Source organism: Pecten maximus, chromosome 11 (genome assembly GCF_902652985.1).
Source record: "Pecten maximus chromosome 11, xPecMax1.1, whole genome shotgun sequence".
In the NCBI taxonomy this organism is placed as follows: Eukaryota; Metazoa; Mollusca; class Bivalvia; order Pectinida; family Pectinidae; genus Pecten; species Pecten maximus.
In genome coordinates this window covers 32187921-32203215 of record NC_047025.1, presented here as the reverse complement: position 1 = coordinate 32203215, position 15295 = coordinate 32187921, and the positions used below count along the sequence as shown (strand labels likewise).

The following is a 15295-nucleotide window of genomic DNA, read 5'->3' as shown; positions in this document are numbered from 1 at the left end:
TTTTGCACAGATACCAGGGGCGTAGCTAGGCCAATGAGAATGTGTAAAGCCCAGACGAGGGGTTTGTATTGGGAGCGGAAAATTGCTTTATGGATTTTGTAAAGGTATGCAATTGTTTTCCGAGACAATTCGATGTCAATGTAATTTGCCTGTAACCGTGGTGTTGAGACTCGGAGTAAAAATACGACGAAACAACATGTAAATAAGCATTATATGCACACAGAAAAGTTTATTTATGAACATTGCTTCCCGGGATGTGGCGTTTAACAAGCTGTCCGAGGTTTGCCCAATCGGTTGACGGCGACGGCCAGTAAAAGTTTTCAATTTTGGATAACTGTGACGAAAACTTGAACAATACACACTGTATATGTTTTTTTGTTTTTGTTTTTGTCTTCATTTTGAATAAATACACCCTATTTGATCAATCAAAACACTGCTTACAAATGGCAGTTGAGAAAATTAAACGCTGATCCATACATTTTGCTATAAAATGTAATAAACAGAATATCTAACAGAATTTTCAGTAATACCAAGTATATTTGACTCCTGGGGCCAATATTTTGATATTTTTCACTCGTGAGAAAAATCAAAATATTAGTCCCACTCGTGAAATATATTTGGTATTCCTGAAGACACTGTTAGATACATCTATATAAATAGCATGCTTTGTGGTTAATTAAATAATGATAAATAATCTTTTTTGATAACATGAAAGATAAAAAGCACCAGTGTTTAAAATTCAGTGATATTTATTTACTAAGTCATCCCGTGGTCATTTCTTTCACTAGTTCTACAATAGATATATCAAACATATATGAATACTAAAGTTTTAGGTTGTCTCGTGAAGATTCACACACCGCAAACGTAAGTAAACAATGCGGGTATACGTCAGTTACTTCGGATTTTCTTATTTCAAAATAAAATGGAAGATATGTTGATTAGTATGAGTAATCAGTTTCTAAAATAGCAACTTGATTGATAACATTGTGATTGTTTATACGTAAGGTAAATTCGACTCGTGTATTAGGTCCAACAGGTCAGAAAACTCTGTATAACGAAAGTTAATAAATGACGTTAGATTTTAAATTATAGTTAAATCTGCGGTATCTAGAATACAGCTATAATTATTTCAAATTACTATATAAGCACTTCAAAATAGAATACTAGTCAAAATTATCAAAGATAAACAAGGGTTGAATCGTTTCGTCGTTTGAGATTGTGATATTAGCGTGTCTATATACACAGAATTCGTACTGTAACACTGGTATTGACACTAATTACTTATCCCATTGATGATTCAGTTATTTAAGCAATATTGATGTTGTTATGTATCATGGAATTACTTGTATATGGATTTTATACATGCATGCCCGGAGGAATAGCAGAATAATGACGTTTTGTGGTATATCTAAATACAGTAGAATTTAATGTGAAAATATGTTCCTATGTTTAATCTTTAATATCAGCAAATCTCATACATTTATGGGTTGATTTGGTTAAGTTTGGATTTTAATCTAAAAGTGTTAATCTATAAATTTTAGATATATTTACCTAGACTTTTCGTGATATATAGCAGTTTTTGTGGACCCATCATAGCAAACTGATAGTTTTTATCGTAATTGTTTTCCGGATATAATTGTCCGGTAAGATAGACGGCTGTGCATATTATAGTCGATGTTCTCTGTAGCGATTCTGGAAGTAGACCTAAATACAGCCAGTGTATGGTGAAGACTGTGATGTGAACACGATATTGTACTGGTATCTTACTATAAGTATTGCTGATCTCGTGCATATTTCTGTACTTTCATTGTTTACATAACATGCTAACAGTGTGAGACGGCCGATGCATCTCTGTAAGAAATATGCCTACCGTTAGGCCCTAGATCGACATGTCCTCCTTTGACTAATATCAGCATAAGTTGTCATGTACATATATTTCCTGACATGGAGACTTCATAGTCTTAACATTCTAACTGCAGGGTGTTTAATGTCATTCTCGAACTACCGGTTTCTGTTCCAAACAATATGGGGACTCTGGGTCAAAGGGCATTAAGTGTGTAATGTTTTAGACGAAGTCGGTGACAAGATTTTCCGCATCTGGTTAAAAGCACTGATTTATTTATTTATTTATTCATTTATATAATTATTTTTTCTCTCGAATATCTGGAAGGGTATGTAATCATATACTCTAGTAAATGATAATTATTATCAATACAAGTTTCCACTACCATGCTTGGAAGTTTCCTTGATGTAAACCATCGATCTGCAGTAGGCGCTGACGGTCAGTCTATTTACTAACTATAAATTATGTAGTAAATGTAGCCCGTAATGGTAACATAAAGGAGAATTAACTAACTCGAATGATATGAGTACAAATCAATCATAGCTCGTGATAGACAGTCTAATAGTCCTTACGCAGTATTTATGTTGTCTAACTATTTATCAAATCGATTACTTTTGTAACTGCTTGATTATCCTTGTTACTGAGAGCTGCAATCGATTTATGACGTCACAGAAATATGAAACTTTAACGCTGATAGAAATCACGAATGCAAAACAATGTATATATCTGCAGAGGTATGAAGTGGAACAAAATAAGAAAAAACGAAAACAAACAAACAAACAAAAACAAAAAACCGGCAAGTCAGTCAGCTGCTATATCAAGTAAGAAGATTTGAAGTTTTGACAATCACAATTGTAAATTGTATGAAGCTGTGATTTCTTTTATATAATTGTCCGTACTGCAGAATGAAGATAATTTTGCGAATATTCATTCTCCTTCTAACCACAGGTACTAGCCTCATCTGACAGATGGTTTTTCTTTTATTTGGTTAGAGACTCTGATTTTGGTATATAATTATGGTTGTATTCTCAACGCTGATCGATTCGTTAATTTCATAATTTCATTAAATCAGCACTGAGATTACAACTACGTTACACCAGACAAACATGGCGTTGTTGGATACAGAATTTTCAATATGTGACCACGAAGGACAGGGGTGACCCACATGATAATCTAGATATAAACTAGTAAACAGATTCATGTACGTAATTCTGAGGCTCAAGTGTTGGCATGGTGTGTTTTAAACTACCCCCTAGCTATAGAGACTGTGTGTGTATTCGCCAGACAGCTCGGTGTCTGACTGAAATCGCAACAGTTCTACGGTATCATCTATAATGAATCATTTAGGTATTGGCTTGCTTGTCCACCATTTAAGTCTTTAAGAAATCACTGACGTGTGAAACGTGCAATGTAATGTAACTGAACTGTTTTTTTTTTAATTTCAGAATTAATTAGTCCGAACAGTAAATATGAGGAAGGCAGCTTTAGTTGTAGGCGCCTCACGGGGGATCGGGAGGCAGATCGCTCTGTCATTGTCAAAAAATCGCTACGGTGTGGGCGTGGCATCAAAGACTGAGACATCCACCGAAACACTTCCTGGTTCTATTTACACAGTGGCGGCGGAAATCGAGGCCGAAGGGGGTAGGGCTGAACCTATGGTCTGTAACACACGGTCCGAGGAAGATATCAAGGAAGCTGTCCAAAAGTGCATTAAAGAGTATGTATGTTATAAAAAAAAATCAAAAAGTACAACAAAAATTTAAAACAAAAATAATGCAATGTAACGCCAACATAAGAAGGAAGCATAGAGAAAATAATGAAAATGTTCATTTATAAATCAATATTGCACTGATCTCGATGTTAAAATGATTGTTTAAGCTATTTTTGGTTTATTTGATACAGGTTTGGCAGGTTAGATGTAGCCGTTTATAACGCTGGGTCAATCACATGGGATAAAGTGATCAACACAAAAACCAAAAAATATGACCTGATGAATGAAGTGAATGCACGAGGAGCTTACATCATGGTACAGGAAGTCCTCCCACATTTCCTGGAACAGAAATCCGGCAAAATTATACTGGTGTCGCCGCCAATATACAATAGGTATGTGTTCCGTACCCCAGGGAAGTATAGGAAACTCGACGGATAAATCCTTGAGTTTTAGTGAAAAAGTTTGTTTTGCTTAACTGGAACCGTTTCGGAAACATACCTTCTTAGTTTCACAACAGAAGTTCTCATTCGAGAAAGCGACATTGCTTGTCGTCATAAAAGTAAATGACGCTTAGCCTTACAAAACGTCTAGTCCCCTTTTCATCATTGACGTAAGAAAAATTAAGAAAATGGCCACCAGAAAGCGTTTTCATATTGTTTGGTGCATGTTGCCTTCATTTGAATATCAATAATGTAATATCTAACAACATTGAAAACTTTAACCATTTGTTAACCTAATTTTCTAAGGTCCCTTTGAAAGTCGGGTGATTTGGTTGACGTTTAATCGAACAGTAGAATTGCAGATCATGTAGAGAAAGAGCATTGGCCCTAAGACCATTCCCTGGTGTTTTCCCGTCCACCTTCAATGTGCTAGCTAAGTACACGAAGTCTAGTGGACTTTGACGAGACGAAAAGTTGAAATCACTAATAATACATTCAATTCCTCATGCAATTTTGTCATCAATAAACACCGACCTTTGTGCTGAAACCTAGCATTGTCATGTTTGGCTTGTATAGACGAATGGTTCAATGCGAAGGATAGGGAGCATCATTCTATAGATCATGGCTCTACTACAGATTAGGATATTATCTGTATCCATTCAAAATACGCGTTACCAACGAATTTTGTTAAATAAAGTATATTAGTCTAGAATAGCATCAAAATTGCAACAATATTATTCTTGAGCAGAGCCTCGTTGTCAGAGTTATAACGAACTTGTAGAATAATCACGAATTCATATACAATGTATGTAATACCTATGCTATTATTATTAAGTTTGATTAAGAAGTGCTTAGTACTTTTTGTGCGTTTCAGTATTAAGATCTTGTGTGGTTTATTTGATGATGTCTTTTATTTCAGATTCTTTAAAGGGAAGACACCGTATTCCATGTCGAAAGTAGCCATGACAGTCCTTGTCCACGGACTGGCAAACGAACTCCAAGGGACAGGTTGGTATCAATCAGTACCGCTGTTCATCATGAAAATAGGACAGTGTTCTCTTAGTTCGCTAGCACAGTGAAAAATATTCAACAAATTGAGAAACTTTAAACAGAAAAAAATTATTATTTCTATAAAATACTGAATATGTTTTTTTCTTATTATTTCTTTTATTATGTGAACAGGGGTTTCAATTAGTGCTTTGTGGCCGGCAACAGTCATCAGAAGTCACGTGACTGATAAGTTAAAGGTACCCCTGAAACTCATGAGGACACCTGACATATTTGCTGACGCGGTAGTAAAAATTGCCGGCGATCCGACTGAAAAGTGAGTTAAGACTAGATAATCCATTCTCCAAGCTCAAGTCGTTTGACTATATCTTTGTTTGTGAAGATAACAGTACAGCTTCAGCTTAATTTTGTTACCTAATTTTGAAACCAGAATCCGTTTGTTCATGTTTTGGTGGTTCGATATGACTTCAGACATGGTGGGTCGTTAACCGAAAGGTAATTCATATTTCGAAAGTCTTTCACGAAGCTATGCAGAAAGCAATATTAAGACTATGAATGTAACTGCCGTCTCATCACAATACAGATGGAATGTTACTGAAGTTTCCTATCAAACACCTCATCATGATTTTTGTACAGCGGAGATTATTGCTAGATTTAATCCTCCCTACCACTTAGTTGGGATGTCGGTACAGTCTATCTGGTCCCAGTTGCCTTCATTTCGTTCTATACATATGTCATGGCAAAATTGAAGGCTTATACACCGCCATCTTGTTGGAAGTCAAAACGGCTACTTTGATCTTTGGTGTTCATAAAATGAATCTTGAAGTCGCCATACAATTAAATTGACTGGCTTGTAACATGGTTGCCATTCCTTCGTAATGTTCAATAGAAATACATCAGCTTAGCGATTGGTCATGTGTTTTTTCAAGACACTAATTAAAGAACAATTCACGTGCCATCAATTTTGCCATGACATGTTCCAGAGAAGACGAAAGCGAAAGTGAACGTAACCCATCTAGTATTTGCTAATATATTCCTCGTTATATTGTAGGCTGAATGGCCAGGCGTTGATAGACGAGGATTACCTGAGGACAACAGGTGTGTCTGATTTCTCCATGTACAGGTGTGACAGTGACCACGAACCTTCTCGCATGATGCCCCAAAGATTCCCCTCCCTCTTGGTTGAGGAGGAGGACCAGAACGTACCACTTTCAGCAGCACAAGAAAATACAAACAGCGATATAAATAGTAAACTATGAATTCTGTGTTTCGTTATTTTTACGCAATGTTTTGTCCACATGGGATAGATTCGTCATGGACTCGCTGCTTTGCTTCTTCAATGGTTTGTTTGTTTTTGTTTAACGTCCTATTAACAGCCAGGGTCATTTAAGGACGTGCCAGGTTTTGGAGGTGGAGGAAAGCCGGAGTACCCGAAGAAAAACCACCGGCCTACGGTCAGTACCTGGCAACTGCCCCACGTAGGTTTCGAACTCGCAACCCAGTGGTGGAGGGCTAGTGATAAAGTGTCGGTACACCTTAACCACTCGGCCACCGCGGCCCCCTCTTCAATGGCAATGCTGTATTGACACTGTGGTATATAATTGACGCTGTGCTATATTTTATGTTTGTATATTGACGCTGTGCTATATTTTGTCTTTCTATATTGACGCTGAGTCTGTGGTATATTTTGTCTTGGTATGCTGACGCTGTGTTATATTTTGTGTTTGTATATTTATTGACGTTGAAGTTTTGATAGATTTTTCTCACATACTTCACGGGGTTATTCCACGGCTTCTTGGGGGGGAAACAAAATGACCTCTCACGGGGTTAAGACAGCTGGCACGCGCATTGTAACGCTGCTCTTAATAACGTAACGTCATCATTTTACGTTTAGTAATCATATTATAAATGATGAGACATCAATTTTGATTCGCATTCCAAGAAGCATTGTAGATGGCACGATGGAAAACTTTCATAAAAAAAAATGCATTTGCTTTATAGTATGTGAGAAAAATATTCAAGCATGGGTTTGTTCCCTGGACAGGGATATCTCATCGTGAGATTAAGAGTTTGGCCAGTCAGCACGAGGCTTGCCGAGCAAAAGTTTTTTGTACGAACGTTTTCCATCGTGCCATCTACAATTCTTTTTGGAAAGTGCGTCGAGATTGATGACGTAATCATTTACGACAAGGTTACTCAACGTTTTATTCGTGTTGTATGATGATGCTGTATATGTTGTTTTGATCTCTTGCAAGTGTAATTTTTGATATACAGGAAGTGTTGACGGAGGGTTAGTTTTATGTTGTCTCTGTGCTGACGTCATGTTACGTCGTATCCTTGTCTGAAACCCAAACGGTATTTGTGATTAATATGTGTTAACACACATAATGAGTGGACGATATAATATATTTTATTCATTTCATACGTACTTCTAACGTTGACGGGTCTATTATGATTGGAACTGTTTTGGTGCAGGCTTCTTCAGTGGTCTACAGTTCAGCTGCTTGGGTACAAATAATGAGACAGAAGGCCAATCTTCATTAAATATCACATAATGATACACTGTGATATAAGTATGTGCAATAGAGGTTTAGAAAATTCCTTGTGTCAAGGTCAATACTACTAATTATATAACCAGGAATATACTGTCAAAAAAAATCGAAATTTCACATGATAATATGCCGTGTATGTATAGACGTTCAACGGGGGTTTAAAACGTTTTATGGTCAAGGTCGCTTTTATCAAATTTGGATGGACATCCTTCAAGGTGAAAGGGTCAATGGTCACATGGACTACTTCTGTATTAAAACAAATCAAACAAGATCCCTCATTAACTCAATCGATTTTCTTCACCAAAGTTTCATAATATCAGAATAATATATGTGATGTCATTTGTACATTGCATCCTATAGTAGTAATTCGATGTCAAAGTAATACTCTGGTTAATTTAAGTTTAGATATCCAGTTATCTAAATCGACTGTTTTTTTCAGTTTAAGTGACAGGAAGCTTCTGTCTCTTTATGCTACCAGCTAAACATAACCAAAGTGTAAACAATTCTTCAACTTAACTGGTCGCATGCTTAGATAACAAATGGAAAATCCACGTCTTCATTAAAGCTCAAACAGTTTGTCAAATAAATGTTGGAATCTTGTTTCTTTTTCTTCACAGCTATATCCTTTTAGCAAAGTGCCTTTTCATCTCGTTTTAACACATAAAGGTCATGTTAATGTGTGTGAATGTAAAGTTAACATATCGTCAGAAATCCGCGTTAATTAAATGGCATTGACGTGCAATGTGATTCAATCTCCGCATGAAATATGAAGCAAATGAAGTCAATGTTGAACTGAAGTCAATGTGTCAGTGTCAGTCAGTGTGTTTGCTTAAGCGATAAGTAATTGACACGATACCTTTGTTTGAATATTCATGATATGGGGAACGTAATCCAGAAGAGCTTCAAATATAATGCAACAGTTACAAAAATGTAAACAAACACTGAATTATAATAAAAAATCGATTACACTAGAACAAGTTATTTAGACGGATTAGATATATTAGTTTCTTTTAAAAGATTAATCAGCTTAAAATAAGAAATACAAATAAAACACAAGTCTGTATTAACCAAGTATACCCTAAATACATACCCATTGTTTCGTTCGGAGGACACCCAGGCTGATCATGCTTCAGTAATACAGCCCTTACAATCACCGGTTAATGATAAGGAAATTCCTCGTTCGTATTGGATTCCATACCTTTACAAATATCACTTTACACAGCGTTTTATTGTTGAATTGGACCGTTGCATAACTAAGCCTTCACCCAAACTATCTATTTTAGTACTATTAAGTCGGGTTCGCAGTCATATTTTGATGCTAATATATACTCCAAAAGTGGAAAATTAATTTTGCTTTTGATCTGAAAAGTCTCTTGATGTTAAAACATGTATTTGTGGGGTTTTTTTCAATTCTGTAACTAACAAAATGGTCGTTACGCATTGAAAACGAGAAATTAGGTCGCCGCGAAAATAAGCTGGTTTATAATATTTTGTGAAACACTAGACTGTCTAATGCCAAAATGAAATCGGATAAAATCGCGGTAAACATTATATGAAATTATTATAGAAGTGTTTATAAATGACCATTTCAAACACTTTTCTACGGAGCCCCTTGACTGACATACCACACACTTATTTTATTTCGTTCGATAAAACGAAATAGAATAAATGTGTGGCATGTCAGTCAAGGTGCTCAGGGAAATCGGCCTATAGTAAGAAGGAGAATAAATAAATGCATGACATAAGCTAATTTCCATGTATCGGGGTAAACACCTGTTCTTAAAGACATATCAGATAAAATTTCGAGAGGAATACAAACAGTGTATTGTGATGGCTGTAGCCATCCCCACCTGAGGCCTTGTCAAGCTTTAGTATTCTAAGCACATCAACTATTTCTGTAGCATTTATCCTTATAAAATTAAATCCACATAACAGTTTTTGGCTCAACGACAGGAACAGCTGTATTCTAATCTACTCTACATCTAGTCATGTTATACTAAACATAATTATTAAATAGCTCAGCTTTGTCTTCATCTCTTATTACAATAGTATCAGAAAATGGATCAACTAGAGAAGATATTGGCTGAGAAGAACCAGTCAATTTGGTTTTCCGTTTGTTAAGGCGACAATATGACTTAGTATTAAAAGATGAATGCCAATCAATAATGCCATGAACATTTCATAAAAGGTGGTACTTGCATGTTTTTTTCATGTTGGGTATTTCTAAGTACGTTAATGTACGTTAAATTACGCTGAAGTATGTTATTTCTAAATGCATTAAGCTACGTAATAGAACGCATTTGTAACTTAGACTTTGCTTAAAACGTGCAACAGGGACAAATTGTACGCCGCAATGATTTTGTTCATAATATGCCCTCATTTGATCTAGAATTAGCTTTAAATGTCGGTATTCTTATAAAGTATGTTATCTAAAGAAATAATGTCATGCACTTTCCTTTTCATTTAAACTATTTAAAATTTAGCTAATAGACTGTGGTATATTTTCTTATTTTAAGCTGATAAATCTTTTAAATTAATGTCACTTTCCTTTCTTGGTTTTACACACCTTTTTAACATCACTGATGGTTTCACTATAAAGTCGGCTTGGGTTTCGCACTAGGAGGCAAACTTGAACATATTGCAGCCTCCCAAAATACACACATACACTACACGCATTGATCTCGCACACGAAAGACCGTCTTAGTCAATCAGCACCTTTCAAAACAATTTGAATCTTAGATAAAGTGTAACAAACCAAACATCACTGCAATTATTACAAAATTACAAAATTCATACTTAAAATTTTCATAAATGGGCGTTGAAGTTACCTGTATATAGCAGTAAAATCGGTTGAAAAAGACTGCACTGAGGCTATTTATTAAAGCACAACGAACCTTTTGTTCAACATTGCCACGGTGAGCTACAGAGAAGAGCATGGCATTACTGTATTTGTGAAAATAATCCCTTACATTACAGACCTGTATATCTTATCTTTCTTTTATAATTAATAATCGCGACATGTCCTGGACGAAGCTTAACCACTTTGTCCGTAGCTAATTGACTGTGGTGACTGGTAAATTACTGATTTGTTTGGTTGATAATTAATTGACTTCACGTTAACTAGTCCCAAGATGACTGGACCCTTTTGATTACACAAAGGTGAAGACCTTATAATGAATAAGAATCGTCATAAACGAGTGAACCCGAGCTAACATATTGATGATAAGTTGTGTGATTGTCGGAAGACATATTTTATAAATCATCTGTTGAATTCGTTAACATAGCAACCCTCAATACTTACTGCAATCGATGTACACCTGTATCGTGTAAAAACCTTATTAATGGGGATTGTGGTTTTCCAGTACACAGTTCACAGTCCGGTGAAAGTTTCCGGACACGTTGTCCATGTTGGTATAACGATCTTTTCGGTTAACGGGATTAGAAAGTTAAATAGGTAAACACACACGTATGCATATTGCAAAATCATGATAGCGTCAAATAGATGAAAGTTTAGTTGGTTCGTACTCATTATATCGCGAAAACCTAAACAAAACGCGTATAAACGCCAATATTTCAGTTAAAACGAAGAAAAAGACTAAGTAACGCGAAAAACGTTTACTTAAAAGAAAATAAGGTAATAACACGAAAAACGCGTAATAACGCAAATCAGAACACGTAATAACATGAAAAATACGTTTTAGGTATTCGAAGCCTATATAAACTCATGCATAAGACGCATTTACACATTCTGTCGTAGAGACGACGGGTGAGATAGACCGACACATAAATGTGTACTTTCGATTGGGATTTAGTAACAAAGAAACATCGATACTAGCTCATTCAGAAAGAGTTTAGATTTGCGTTTTCAGAGGAAAATATGTAGAAACTTTTGCACAAGGTTCACTGAAAACATAAGCCATCATATATCAAACAGATAATTTGGAATATTCCAGGTGTCAATGGACAATGTATCAAAATAAAAATTCAAAAGTTTTATGAATAGCTACTGAAGAAATCCCTTTTCTTTCTTACAGTACTAGAATGTCTTGAACACAGTGAACATGATATGTGATCTAAAGATTTATGTAAACAATATCCATGACCGACAAATTGGACAATACCAACATCATTTCAGATCTGGAAACGTTTTAGATGTGGTTAATGAAGAAATCCATTTTCATTCTTACAGTACTAGAAATTGCCTGAACACAGTGAACATCATTACGTATTTTAATGTACGTTATAACATGTTTTAATTTGCGTTATAACGTGTTTCGATTAACTATATTTTATATTATTGACACTTACAGGCTTTCATAACATGTTTATATGTACATTATCACATGTATACCTATTTGATTGGAAAATCAGAGCGACGGACACGTCAATAAAACGAGACAATACAAAACAGAAAAAATCGGACTCCACAGAACACTTATTGTTTCTATGACATTGATCCATGGAAATGTTTCCAATCTAATCCAGATAAAATATTGATGGTTATAAAAATTGTATAAAATGGGTTTATACAGAAAATGAAATATCAAAAGGACTTTATTTTCATTTAACGAATGCAGTTATAACGTTCCTAAGGAAACAAGAAGGGAAGAATATTACTTCAGAAATGAATGTATATAAGTTACAGGAAAGAAAACGCTCAGCGAAGAAAAAAAAGGAAGGGGTGGGGTAACGGGAACCTCAGTTTGGAATATGATAAAAAGTATATGGTATATTAAATCCGAGGAAAGGGACAACCTCGAGCAGGGAGGATGGTATATGAAATCCGAGGAAAGGGACAACCTCGAGCAAGTAAGATGGTATATAAAATCCGAGGAAAGGGACAACCTCGGGAAGGGAGGATGATATATAAAATCCGAGGGAAAGGAGCAACCTCGGGCAGTGAGGATGGTATATATAATCTAAGGAAAGGGACAACCTCGGGAAGGGAGGATGGTATATAAAATCCGAGGAAAGGGACAACCTCGGGAAGGGAGGATGGTATATAAAATCCGAGGAAAGGGACAACCTCGGGCAGAGAGAATGGTATATAAAATCCGAGGAAAGGGACAACCTCTGGCAGGGAGGATGGTATATAAATTCCGAAGAAAGGAGCAACTTCGGACAGGGAGGATGATATATAAAATCCGATGGAAGGGACAGCCTCTGGCAGGGAGGATGGTATATAAAATCCGAGGAAAGGGACAACCTCGGGCAGAGAGAATGGTATATAAAATCCGAGGAAAGGGATAACCTCTGGCAGGGAGGATGGTATATAAATTCCGAAGAAAGGAGCAACTTCGGACAGGGAGGATGATATATAAAATCCGATGGAAGGGACAACCTCGGGCAGGGAGGATGGTATATGAAATCTAAGGAAAGGGACAACCTCTGGCAGGGAGGATGGTCTATAAAATCTAAGGAAAGGGACAACCTCTGGCAGGGAGGATGGTCTATAAAATCTAAGGAAAGGGACAACCTCGAGCAGGGAGGATGGTCTATAAAATCTAAGGAAAGGGACAACCTCTGGCAGGGAGGATGGTCTATAAAATCTAAGGAAAGGGAAAACCTCGAGCAGGGAGGATGGTATATAAAATCTAAGGAAAGGGACAACCTCTGGCAGGGAGGATGGTCTATAAAATCTAAGGAAAGGGACAACCTCGGGAAGGGAGGACGGTATATAAAATCCGAGGAAAGGGACAACCTCTGGCAAGGAGGATGGTATATAAAATCTAAGGAAAGGGACAACCTCTGGCAGGGAGGATGGTATATAAAATCCGAGGAAAGGGACAACCTCGGGAAGGGAGGGTGGTATATAAAATCCGAGGAAAGGGACAACCTCTGGCAGGGAGGACGGTATATAAAATCCGAGGGAAGAAGCAACCTCGGGCAGGGAGGATGATATATAAAATCTAAGGAAAGGGACAACCTCGGGCAGGGAGAATGGTATATAAAATCTAAGGAAAGGAGCAACCTCGGGCAGGGAGGATGGTCTATAAAATCTCAGGAAAGGGACAATCTCTGGCAGGGAGGATGGTATATATAATCTAAGTAAAGGGACAACCTCTGGAAGGGAGAATGGTATATAAAATCTAAGGAAAGGGACAACCTCGGGAAGGGAGGATGGTATATATAATCTAAGTAAAGGGACAACCTCTGGAAGGGAGAATGGTATATAAAATCTAAGGAAAGGGACAACCTCTGACAGGGAGGATGGTATATAAAATCTAAGGAAAGGAGCAACCTCTGGCAGGGAGGATGGACTATAAAATCTCAGGAAAGGGACAACCTCTGGAAGGGAGGATGGTATATCAAATCCGAGGAAAGGGACAACCTCGGGCAGGGAGAATGGTATATAAAATCTAAGGAAAGGGACAACCTCGGGAAGGGAGGGTGGTATATAAAATCTAAGGAAAGGGACAACCTCTGGAAGGGAGGATGGTATATAAAATCTAAGGAAAGGAGCAACCTCTGGCAGGGAGGGTGGTATATAAAATCTAAGGAAAGGGACAACCTCTGGCAGGGAGGATAGTCTATAAAATCTCAGGAAAGGGACAACCTCTGGAAGGGAGGATGATATATCAAATCCGAGGAAAGGGACAACCTCGGGCAGGGAGGATGGTATATAAAATCTAAGGAAAGGGACAACCTCGGGCAAGAAGGATGTTTATGAAATCCGAGGAAAGGGATAACCTTGGGCAGGGAGGATGGTATATAAAATCCGAGGAAAGGGACAACCTCGGGAAGGGAGGACGGTATATAAAATCCGAGGAAAGGGACAACCTCGGGAAGGGAGGATGATATATAAAATCCGAGGGAAAGGAGCAACCTCGGGCAGGGAGGATGGTATATAAAATCTAAGGAAAGGGACAACCTCGGGCAAGAAGGATGTTTATGAAATCCGAGGAAAGGGACAACCTCGGGAAGGGAGGATGGTATATAAAATCTAAGGAAAGGGACAATCTCGGGCAGGGAGAATGGTATATAAAATACGAGGAAAGGAGCAACCTCTGGCAGGGAGGGTGGTATATAAAATCCGAGGGAAGAGACAACCTCGGGAAGGGAGGGTGGTATATAAAATCTAAGGAAAGGGACAACCCCTGGCAGGGAGGTGGTGTATAAAATCCGAGGAAAGGGACGATCTCGGGCAAGAAGGATGATATATGAAATCCGAGGAAAGGGACAACCTCGGGAAGGGAGGATGGTATATAAAATCCGAGGAAAGGAGCAACCTCGGGCAGGGAGGATGGTATATAAAATCTAAGGAAAGGGACAACCTCGGGAAGGGAGGATGGTATATAAAATCCGAAGAAAGGGACAACCTCGAGCAGGGAGAATGGTATATAAAATCCGAGGAAAGGGACAACCTCGGGAAGGGAGGATGGTATATAAAATCCGAGGGAAAGGAGCAACCTCGGGCAGGGAGGATGGTCTATAAAATCCGAGGAAAGGAACAACCTCTGGCAGGGAGGATGGTATATAAAATCCGAGGAAAGGGACAACCTCGAGCAGGGAGGATGGTATACAAAATCCGAGGAAAGGGACAACCTCGAGCAGGGAGGATGGTATATAAAATCCGAGGAAAGGGACAACCTCGGGAAGGGTGGATGATATATAAAATCCGAGGGAAAGGAGCAACCTCGGGCAGGGAGGACGGTATATGAAATCTAAGGAAAGGGACAACCTCGGGAAGGGAGGATGGTATATAAAATCCGAGGGAAAGGAGCAACCTCGGGCAGGGAGG

At 37.7% G+C, this 15295-nt stretch overlaps 1 protein-coding gene across 3 annotated transcripts; it reads left to right on the top strand.

The window, feature by feature from the left end:
- The first annotated feature begins 1642 nt into the window (after window positions 1–1642).
- LOC117338271 (hydroxysteroid dehydrogenase-like protein 2) lies at window positions 1643–6262 on the top strand. Of its 3 annotated transcripts, none has more exons than XM_033899555.1 (6): window positions 1643–1758; window positions 3289–3560; window positions 3746–3946; window positions 4914–5002; window positions 5177–5318; window positions 6054–6262. In XM_033899555.1, the coding sequence occupies exons 2-6, from the start codon at window positions 3313–3315 to the stop codon at window positions 6259–6261; spliced, it is 888 nt and encodes a 295-aa protein (XP_033755446.1). In that variant the 5' UTR covers window positions 1643–1758; window positions 3289–3312; the 3' UTR covers window position 6262. The 3 variants fall into 3 exon arrangements, with proteins under 3 accessions (XP_033755446.1, XP_033755447.1, XP_033755448.1); XM_033899556.1 differs by having other exon boundaries at window positions 1682–1752; XM_033899557.1 differs by lacking the exon at window positions 1643–1758 and adding an exon at window positions 1786–2664.
- Window positions 6263–15295: the final 9033 nt, after the last annotated feature.

What these genes read in the sequence shown, in the direction of transcription:
- LOC117338271 (XM_033899555.1), top strand. Translation starts at nt 3,313, where the DNA reads ATGAGGAAGGCAGCTTTAGTTGTAGGCGCCTCACGGGGGATCGGGAGG. An exon ending in GTCCAAAAGTGCATTAAAGA is followed by an intron (nt 3,561 to 3,745) that starts GTATGTATGTTA and finishes TATTTGATACAG; the next exon opens with GTTTGGCAGGTTAGATGTAG. An exon ending in TCGCCGCCAATATACAATAG is followed by an intron (nt 3,947 to 4,913) that starts GTATGTGTTCCG and finishes CTTTTATTTCAG; the next exon opens with ATTCTTTAAAGGGAAGACAC.